General features: G+C 46.2%; 1 protein-coding gene across 2 annotated transcripts in view; it reads right to left on the bottom strand.

Annotated features, from left to right (window-relative positions):
- LOC129698312 (protein diaphanous homolog 3-like) overlaps nt 1-11,242 on the bottom strand; it is a 463,901-nt gene that overhangs the window by 393,518 nt on the left and 59,141 nt on the right. For both annotated transcript variants that reach the window (XM_055637392.1, XM_055637391.1), the window contains exon 4: nt 4,514-4,618. In XM_055637392.1, the coding sequence (XP_055493367.1) occupies nt 4,514-4,618 (105 nt within the window). The remainder of the gene's footprint in view (nt 1-4,513; nt 4,619-11,242) is intronic.

Genomic DNA, 11,242 nt, shown 5'->3' with positions numbered 1-11,242 from the left:
CAAGGAGAGAAAAGAACGACCTTGGCTGACAAGGGACATCAAGGACAGTTTAAAAATTAAAGCGAAGTACAATGTAGCAAAGTAGAGCAGGAAGCAAGAGGTTTGGGTAATGAAGAACAACAGAAGATAACCAAAAAGACAATACGGGGAGAAAAGATGACGTACGAAGATAAGCTAGCCAAGAACATAAAGCAGGATAGTAAAAGCTTCTTTAGGTACGTGAAGAGGAAAAAATTAGTTAAGACCAAAGTTGGACCATTGAAGACCGAAAAAGGTGAATTTATTATGTGGAACAAGCAAATGGCAGATGAGTTGAACAGGTACTTTGGATCTGTCTTCACTAAGGAGGACCCATCAATCTTCCTGATATAGTAGTGGCCAGAGGATCTGGGGTGACGGAGGAACTGAAGGAAATCCACATTAGGCAGGAAATGGTGTTGGATATACTGATGGGACTGAAGGCTGATAAATCCCCAGGGCCTGATGGTCTGCATCCCAGGGTACTTAAGGAAGTGGCTCTAGAAATCGTGGATGCATTGGTGATAGTTTTCCAATGTTCTATAGACTCAGGATAGTTCCTGTGGATTGGAGGGTAGCTAATGTTATCCCACTTTTTAACAAAGGCAGAAGAGAGAAAACAGGGAATTATAGACCAGTTAGCCTGACATTGGTGGTGGGGAAGATGCTGGAGTCAATTATATAAGATGAGATAGCCTAACATTTGGATAGCAGTAACAGGTTCGGTTCCCTGGCCTGGTGATTGGACACCCCAGGAGGCGAGTGGCTGCGCTCGGTGGGGACATTGGGTGATTCCGAGGGTGAGGCCTCCAGCCAGGCTGACTCTCAAAGACTGGATTTGTCGTATGGAGCTATCTTGGTGCCTCTGACCTGGAGTCCCACAGGTCAGTGACGCCACTGGACTGCCCCAGAGGTGAGTGACTGCGTTCAATGGCATCGGCTGCTTCCAAGGGTTTGTTGATAAGTGGAAATAAGGGAGGAATAATGGGAAGTTGGAACAATATGGAAAAGACATAAGAAACCACAGTAGAAGAAAGTCTGATTATGCTCAACAACAATCTTGTCTCAATGTCACCTAGACCATGAAACTGATGGCCGACTTTAAGTCACTTACTAAACACATCTTGTTCCCATTCCAATTAGCCTCCGAAGTCTTAACTCAATGGAAATCATCTGCACGTCTAAATCAAATTTGTGGGGGAAAGCATTTTTGATAACTACCACAATCTCTATTATCATTCACCTCACTGCATTTGCTACCTCATGTTGCAATAACTCCAAGCTTAAATTCACCTACCGTCACAACAGGTCAATGGAAGAAGCAATCTCACTGGCACTCCACCCCGCACTGGAACACTTGCACAATAAAAACACTTATGTCAGGCCATTGTTTATAGACTACAGCTCGGCATTCATTACCATGAACTCCTCCAATCTGTTTACCAAGCTATTTGCCCTGTTCCATTATCTAAAAGGGGCTGCTCCTTGCCTTCTGGCTGCACTTCCTACCCACCATCCTCATCTTTGGACACCCTGTGCATAGGGGAGAGGGTTATGCCGAAGATGTCTTGGTTGGGTTGCTCCTGGGCCTGGCCAAGCTGGCCATCCGTGAGTCACGGTGCCAGGCGGAAGACGGCTCAGCCCGAGCAAGCTGCCTGCCCATTTTCCAGGGTTTCGTCCGCACCCCAGTGGTGTCAGAGAGGGACTACACCCTGTCCACGGGCACCCTGGGGGATTTCCAGGACCACTGGGCACCGCGGCGGGTTGAATGCATGCTTGACAAAGATTGTAACATAGTTGTATAGTAGTTTATTTAGTACATTTGTTTGTCTTGTATTATGGTGGTGGGTTCTGTTTTGTTTTGTTGTATTGTAAATATTTATTTTAATAATTGAATACATTTGATTTTTTTTTAACTGGTTACCAAGCTCACGGAACTGAGTCTCTGCGCATCCCTCTGCAATTGGATCCTCGACTTCCTCATCCACAGACCAGTTTGTTCGAATTGGCAGAAATACGCACGACTGTGAAGGCGGACACAGTGCAAACTATCTTCAAGTTCACCGACGACACCACCGTTGTTGGACAAATGACAGATGGTGATGAGTCAGAGTACAGAAATGAGATCGACCGATTGACCAAATGGTGCCAGCACAACAACCTGGCTCTCAATATCTGTAAAACCAATGAACTGATTGTGGACTTTGGAAGAGGAAGGATGTGGACCCACAATCTTGTTTATATCAATGGGATGATGGTGGAGGGAATCAAAAACTTCAAATTCCTGGGCGCGCATATTTCCGAAGATGTTTCCTGGGCCCAGCATACTGATGCAATTATGAATAAAGCACATCAGCGCCTTTACTTCCCGAGAAGATTACGGAAATTTGGTATGTCAGAGAGGTTTTTCTTGAACTTTCACAGGTGTACAGTGGAGAGCATATTGACTGGTTGCATCATGGCCTGGTTTGGCAAATTGAACGCCCAGGAGCAGAAAAGACTGCAAAATGTTGTGACCTCCTCACCATTGAAGGGATTTATTAAAGGAGTCATTGCCTCCAAAAGGCAGCCAACATCATCAGAGACTCGCACCATCCTGGCCACACTCATTTCACCCCCTTTGAGGAAACGCCGCTCCAGGCCCTGCTGGTAGGCTGCGAGGACGGGTCGAAGGTGCTGCTCGGAGGAAAGCAGCCTCTGCGGCAAGGTAGGGACTTGAAAAGCAGTTTCCTCCTTACCCCCACCATCCCCCACCCACCCCCCCCCCCCCCCCCCCCACACACACACACATAAAAATATTAGACCCCCACTACTCTACAACCTCAAATAAACACTACAGCCTCAAATAAGCTCTGAACTACAGTAGACTATTATTATTGCACTGCTATTGCTTGTTTTATGTGTGAACGTATGTGTGCGGGAACGCATATGTAGCAGGACTAATGGAATTGTTGACCTGGAGCTGCCATGGACCTGATGAACTAATGGGTTATTTTGTGCAAGACCACATTAGAAGTACTGTGTAAAGTTCAGATTACCCATCTTTAGGAAGGATGTCATTAAGGTGGAATGGCTGCAAATGAGATTCGCCAGGATGTTAACTGGGCTTGTAGGCTTGAGTTTTCTGCAGAAATTGAAGAAGCTGGAAATGTTATGTTTGGAATTCGGGAGGCTGAGTGGTGGCTTTATTGAGGTGTACAAGATCATGGGGTGCATGGGCAAGATAAACACTCACAGTCTTTATCCCAGGGAAAAGGTTCAAAAACTTGAGAGCATCGGCTTAAGTTGAGAGAGGAGAGTTTTAAGTGGGTCCTCAGGGGCAAACTTTTCCACTCTGGGTACTCTGCATCTGGAATGAACCGCCAAAGGAAGCTTTCAAAGCGGATACCATTATAACTTTTAAAAGCAAAGGTTTAGAGGGATATGGCCAAATACAGGCAAATGGGACAAGCCCAATGTACCAACCTGTTCAGCATCCACAAGGTGGACCAAAGGGCTGTTTTCATGTTGTACAGCTCTATGACTCGCCAAGTAGCAGCTGAATCTGGGGTTACAGATGGAAAACTGCAGAAAACTGCCTTGCAACTTCAACATTTCAAACACATCTAATGTCTACATCAGAGGAGCGTTGAAGAAATGGCTGAACAGAATTACTAATATGATAACCAATTGAAGAGGGTATCCATACAGAGAAAGCTTATGTTGACTGAAGCACTTTCCACAAGAGTTATTGAAGGGACTTGACGATGCAAAATAAAAACTTAAGATTCGTAGGAGACACAGTACGAGCTTGTCAGAAATAAAGAATTCAGGAATTCAAATTAAACTTCTTTATCCACAAAAAGTGACGCCAGCACAGGAAAGCAGGTCAAATAAGTTTGGATTAAAGTAGATTTATCAGGAAAAAAAAATCACATGTAGAGCAACTTTAAAAGCAGTAAAGTGCTTAAGTTATTTTACTTAATGCAAAAATACAAAATATATACAAATCTTACGTTAGATAGTCAATATTCACAATTATCACTATTTACTTCCAGCAGCAAAGGATCTTGGATGACCTGAATTCAAGGAATTAATTATAATTCTGATATTTTGGATTGAGAAACACAAACAGGAATTAGAATATCTTATTCCACGGGGGGGGGGGGGGGGGGGGGGGGGGGGGTGGTATCAGTTCAAAGACAAAGCAACAGTGACTGTTATTTGCCATTTTTCTATTATATACAGGAGTTACGGAGCATATCAATGAAATCAACTAAAAATAAAGAAAAGAATACTTGTTTATCAATACTGTTTTGAAATGTTTTATCATACACAGGCCATTTTGATTACTTCTACTTGGTTTCATCTGAAGAATGGCAACTTTGGATGCATGAATTGCAACAACTTCATCTTCCACAAAGACCAACAATGCACAAGTTATGACCATTATCAAAACAATGATCATTAATTGCTCTGCAATTCATGCCTTAGTCAAAAATAAATGTTCACTTACGGTATTGGAAGCTGCACCAATATACTGGACAACCATTTCCCTTTTCACATGAATATCCTTCTCTCGCAGAGGAGCCCTTCGCTCTTCATTTAAATTCATATCTTCCTGTGAAGAGAACAATTCACACAATAAAATATTGCATATTGCTTTTGAATCACTCTAATTTCCTCCTTTAAACTATCAGCTCATAGGCCAAATTCAAGCAACACTTGATTTTTTCCAGAATTCTTAGTAGAATTGGGACAGAAAAACAATAGAATCTTCCCCTTGTATAACACTTTACTCAAATATTCCACGTGTTACCGCCAATTACGTTTTTTTTTTAACAGTGAAGACTTTAATTCAACAAATGCAGTGGCCACTTTAGACACACACAAAGATCCCAGCAACAGCAATCAGCAAAGAACGGGATTGGTCAAGAAATATATATGGTCAATATCGTGCAGCAGAGGTGGGATTAGCAGAGTGTGGGCACAAGGGGAATGATTTGAATTCTTAAGGATCCTTTATCCGAGGTCAAGTTCATATATTTCAAATAAGTCAATTATTTGGAATTCATTAATTTTTCATTTGAAAAATTATGCGGCAATCAAATTAAGCTTCAACAAAAAGTTGGAAGCTGGGCCAACCCACAAAACTGGCCAAATTCTAAAATTAAAAAAAATGAAGAGTTTGCTGACCCATTTGCAGAACTCCAAAAAGACCCAAACCCTCCGGCATATAAAAAGAACAATAGAACACTTTGAATATAATTTTTATTGTAAATAGAATGAGAATGGATAGAAAAATCGATTAGCTACGATTGAATGCCAGAATAGATTTGATGGGCCGAATGGCCCAAGTCTGGTCCTATGACTATGAACTTAAATTACTGGATAATGAATGCAAAACAAATAATTCCGTATTGATTCTTAAAAATATTTCCTGTTTGGTAACACAAGGCTACTTGTGGATCACAAAGCCCAAAACAAAGCAGAAACTGAAAATCTGAAATTAAAAATATAAAGTGCTGAAGCAATTAATAATAATAATAATAATAATAAATGTTATTTGTGGGTGCCTTTCAAAAGTCTCAAGGACACCTTACAGAATTTAACAAGAGTAAAAAACATATAATCGGAGTAAAATAGATAATAAAGACACCACCAATACCAATTAAAGACAGAATTCGATCCAAAGACAAAAAAATCAAAAACACAATGTGAAGAGAGAGCAGCGGCAGCTAAACCGCGCCAGCGTCCACTCTCCCTTCCGACAGCCATCTTGGACACAAACTAAAATAATCACTTACACACAAAAATCATCCCCCCACAATGGTTACCACTGTGGGGGAAGGCACAATGTCCAGTCCCCATCCCCAGTTCTCCCAAAGTCAGGCCTATTGAGGCCTCCGCTATTGCCTCTACGGAGGCCCGATGTTCCTGGCCGTTCTGGCCGGGTGCTGTTGCCCCGGCGTCGGGAGAGTCCTCTCAGCGGCTGGGCCACCTGGAACGGCCGCTTCCTTACCGGAGACCGCGGCTTCCGATGCCGACAAGGCCGTGCCGGCTCGGAGCTCCAAGGCTCCCGATGTTGAAGTCGGTGCCGCCCGCTCCGCTCCGCAGACCCGCAGCCCGGAGGTGTTGAACTCGGCGGTCACAGCTCACCAGAGCTCCAGCGCGTTGACCCAGGCAAGGCATCGAGCGCTCCGCGATAGCGCTCCAGCGCTGTGCCGCCACCGAAGCCGAGGTGCTGGGCGGTCCCCGCCAGGAAACGGCGCTCCACGCCAGCTGGTAGGCCACGAGGACGGGTCGACGGGGCAGCCCGGAGAAAAAGCTGCCTCACCGACCAGGTAGGGACCTAGAAATATAGTTACCCCCTTCCCCCCCACATTAAAAAGTCTATTTCTCCCACAAACAAAACACAGGACTCACTAGAACTACAAAAAAGAAAGTGCATTAAACGGACGGCTGCTGGTTAGCAGCGGTTCCCCAAGATGGCTCCTCCTCCTCCATTAGCGGTTTCTCTTCCCTGAAATCTTATCTGCCCTACTGAACATTTCCAGCTTTTTCAGATTTTATTTAATTCTATTGCTCTATAACTCAGATATCTCATTTCTTCAGCGGTCTTAGTTTCCACATTCCAGTTGTGACTCTTAGCCAGATTTTATAAATTTATCTTGAGAAGAGACTCATGATGTTATTTATTAAAGTCAAGTTAATTAATATAATGAGCGAAGCTCAAGTTGGAACAAACAAACATACATAGAAAAAATTCATGCCAAAAAAAAGTCACTGAGATTTTGGTTTAGCTGAACTCATTTAGTTCATACACTGTAGTCTGGGTAAGCAGCTGCATAACCAGAATTTATTTTCCACAGCCAAAATTAACACAATGCTTCAATTGCTATTGATCTGGCTGCACGAACCTCCAGGGAGAAAACAAAGACACATTCAAATGCAAACATGTTAGATGATTGGTTCAGATGAGAGTGTCTTTAAATTATGTGCATAATTGGAATTCAACAATGACCCAGCAGCTGTTTTTTAGGGGAGAGGTGGGGCAAGATAAATTAATTTTTCATTGGAACTCGAATTAAGTAGTTTTCTATTCAATCCATGAAGATCTCTGCCCAATACAGTACCATACATATTTACAGATTACAGATAGCCTTTATTGTCATTCAGACCGAAGTCTGAACGAAATTTCGTGCCTGCAGTCATACATACAATACAATAAAAAACAACAATAAACAAATATTAACATCCACCACAGTGAGTCCACCCAGCATCTCCTCACTGTGATGGAGGCAAAAGTCTTAGGTCTGCAGTCTCCCTCTGCGCTGAGGCGATACCCCACCGGGCGATGTTAAAAGCAGTCCCGTGGCTCAATCACCACGCCCCGGAGTGGTCGAAGCTGCCGCCCCACCAGTCCTGCTGACGCAGCCGCTGGCTCGCGGCCGAACCCCGGACTCAGGTCACCGCTGCCAGAATGCCGTCCCAGCCACCGGACCACCGTTCCAGCCCCGAGCCGGATCGCCCTCACGTAAGTACCGTTACCGTCTCGGTCTCGCGCCGGGCCGTCCCGACATGGGCGCCACTCCTCCCTCGGGCTGGGCCGCCCCGACATGGGCGCCGTACCTCCCTCGGGCTGAGCCGCCCCGACATGGGCATCGCTCCTCCCTCGGGCTGGGCCGCCCCAACATGGGCGCCGCTCCTCCCTCTGGCTGGGCTGCCCCGACATGGGCGCTGCTCCTCCCTCGGGCTGGGCCGCCCCAACATGGGCGCCGCTCCTCCCTCTGGCTGGGCCGCCCCGACATGAGCGCCGCTCCTCCCTCGGGCTGGGCCGCCCCGACATGGGCGCTGCTCCTCCCTCGGGCTGGGAGCGCCGTACCTCCCCGAGCTCGGCCACTCCTACGGGAGCACCGTTCCTCTCTCGTGCTGGCCGCCCTCACGGGAGCGAGCTCAGGGTGAGTCCTGGGTGCCTCCTGAGCTTCGAGGTCGCAGCTCCACCATTAGGCCTCAGCGCAGACGGAGGCAGAGGAGGGGAATACGACAAAAAAGTCGCATTCCCCCGCAGGGAGAGACAGCAAGCCCTGTTTCAACCCCCCCCCCAAAAACACAAACTAAAAACCAAAAACTAGACTAACCAAAACGAAAAAAACAACACAAAAAAAGCAAAAATAAACGGGACTGCAGGTGAGCCGCTGCCGCCACTTACGGATATATTTCCACATATATTTTAAAAATAAGAAATTAGACAAATTCCCGCTGGAGGGCCCCCCTCCCCATAAAAAAACAGCGTTGAGAATTTTCATAATTCATTGTTTAACATTTATTCTATACGTTAACTGATGAACATTCTTGCTCCCTGTGCACACAAGTGTGGGGGCTGTAGGAAGGATGAGCAATCTGACCAGGGCACTGTGGTTCAGGGGGCCATTCGAGAATGGAAAGAGAAGAAAAATGCTGTCTTGGGGATAGTATAGTTAGAGGTATAGACATTGTTTTCCGTCACAAGAATAGAGAGTCCCGAAACATAGAAACATAGAAATTAGGCGCAGGAGTAGGCCATTCGGCCCTTCGAGCCTTCACTGCCATTCAATATGATCATGGCTGACCATCCAACTCAGTATCCCGTACCTGCCTTCTCTCCATTCCCCCTGATCCCCTTAGCCACAAGGGCCACATCTAACTCCCTCTTAAATATAGCCAATGAACTGGCCTCAACTACCCTCTGTGGCAGAGAGTTCCAGAGATTCACCACTCTCTGTGTGAAAAAAGTTCTTCTCATCTCGGTTTTAAAGGATTTCCCCTTTATCCTAAAGCTGTGACCCCCTTGTCCTGGACTTCCCTAACATCGGGAACAATCTTCCTGCATCTAGCCTGTCCAACCCCTTAAGAATTTTGTAAGTTTCTATAAGATCCCCTCTCAATCTTCTAAATTCTAGAGAGTATAAACCAAGTCTATCCAGTCTTTCTTCATAAGACAGTCCTGACATCCCAGGAATCAGTCTGGTGAACCGTCTCTGCACTCCCTCTATGGCAATAATGTCCTTCCTCAGATTTGGAGACCAAAACTGTACGCAATACTCCAGGTGTGGTCTCACCAAGACCCTGTACAACTGCAGTAGAACCTCTCTGCTCCTATACTCAAATCCTTTTGCAATGAAAGCTAACAATGAAAGCTGTGTTGCCTGCTTGGACTGGGTTCAGGACTTCTCGTCTGACCTGCAGAGGAACTTGGAGGGGAGGGGAAGGATCCAGTCTACGTGGTTCATGTGGGTTCCAATGGCTTAGGTAGAACAAGGAAAGAGGTTCTGCCGAGAGAATTCGAACAGCTAGGCACCAAATTGAAAAGCAGAACCAAAAAGGTAATAATCTCTGGATTGCTACCTGAGCCACGTGCAAATTGGCATACGGTTGAGAAGATTAAAGGTCCTGTCCCACCTGGCTCCGCGCGCCATTTACGCGACCTGCTAGCGTGTGGGTAGCGAGGGACAGGTGCATGGAGTGGCGTGGAGGAGTGTGGACCTCTTCCTAAATGAAATCTTCCCGCACCACTGGCCTGTCGAGTAACTGACGGCCAAAGTGGGACAGGTCCATGACCCTGGCGCAGCACAACGTCTCATCTCCAACAGCAGCAGAAGCAGGCAAACGATCGCCGAACTCGGCCTGGGGCTCACGGCCGTTGTGGATCCAGATCCGCCCCCACTCCTACTCCCAGAGCAGGGCTAAGATGATTGGAGATACACAAAATGCAGGAGTAACTCAGCGGGGACGGCAGCATCTCTGGAGAGAAGCAATGGGTGATGTTTCGGGTCGAGACCATTCTTCAGACTGAAGAAGTCTCGCCCAGAAACATCATCCATTCCTTCTCTCCAGTTGCTGCCGATCCCGCTGAGTTACTCCTGCCTTTTGTGTCCATGTTCAAATGACATCACGTGCTCCAGACGGCTGTGCGGACGCATGATAACGCGTATGACCGTCGCGCATCAGTCACTACTGGCCTGTCGCGTAAATGATGGCCCAAGTGGGACAGGCCCTTAAGGTGTCGAATGTGTGGCTCAAAGGTTGGTGTGGAAGAAGTGCAATTAAATTTGTGGGACATTGGCACCATTATTGGTGAAGGACGGAGCTGTTTCGAAGAGACAGACTCCACTTGAACACCACATAACCAGGGCCGCAGATAGGGCTTTGAACTAAATAGCTGGGGGGTGGAGTCAACAAATTGGATATGTATGGACAAAGTTAAAGGAGGGTGCAGGAGAGGTTATGGAAGTCTCCAGGAGTAATAGGACAAGAAGTTTAAGAAGGGATAAGAGGCAAAGGTCAGGTAAAGTCGAGTCTAATGCGAGAAGAGGGGTGGTGTATACCGAAGGTGTTATATTTGAATGCACATAGTAAATGGAATAAAGTGAATGAGCTTCCAGCACAATTCAACATTGGTAGGTATGACGTTGTGGACATTATGGAGCCATGGCTGAGAAAGGATCTGACCTGGGAGTTGAATATCCAAGGTTACACGTCCTATCAAAACGACAGAGAGGTGGGGAGAGGGGGTGGGGTAGCTCTTCTGGTAAGGAATGGAATTCAGTCCTTAGCAAGGGGTGACATAGGATCAAAATATGTAGAATCCTTGTGGCCTCCAAACATTTGTCAGGAAGTAGGGTGCAAGTTACCCCAGGAGATACAATCAGCATGTAAGAAAGGCTTATGGTTGTCGTGGGGATTTCAACATGCAGGTGGACTGGGAAGATCAGATTGGTACTGAACCCCAAGAGTGGAAATTTGTAGAGTGCTTACAAGATGGTTTCTTAGAGCAGCTTGTAGTTGAGCCTACCAGGGATTTGCTGAACACCTTCACTTGGTCCTCCTGGGCCTACGTGATCTCCCGGTTGACAAACACTTCAACTCATCCTTCCCATACCAATGCTGACCTCTCTGTCCTGGGCATCCTCCATTGTCAGAGTGATGCCAAACACAAATTGGAGGAACAGCACATCATATATCACTTGGGTAGGAAGGACCTACAGATGTGGGAGTAAGGGGGAACTGTACAACGGGACGGATTGCACCTTAACAGGTGGGGAATCGGCATTCTGGCAGGCAGGTTTGCCACTGCGACACAGGTGGTTTTAAACTAAATAAGGAGGAGAGGGGGGGTGTCAAATGGGATTGTCAAGGACAGAGTTAAAGGGGAAGGGAGTAAAGGGATAAATAATGACCCCAGAATTAACGGGAAAAAAAAGCT

Source organism: Leucoraja erinacea, chromosome 6 (genome assembly GCF_028641065.1).
Source record: "Leucoraja erinacea ecotype New England chromosome 6, Leri_hhj_1, whole genome shotgun sequence".
NCBI classification, from domain to species: Eukaryota; Metazoa; Chordata; class Chondrichthyes; order Rajiformes; family Rajidae; genus Leucoraja; species Leucoraja erinaceus.
The sequence above is the reverse complement of the archived record's forward strand: the minus strand, read 5'-3'. Positions and strand labels throughout refer to the sequence as shown.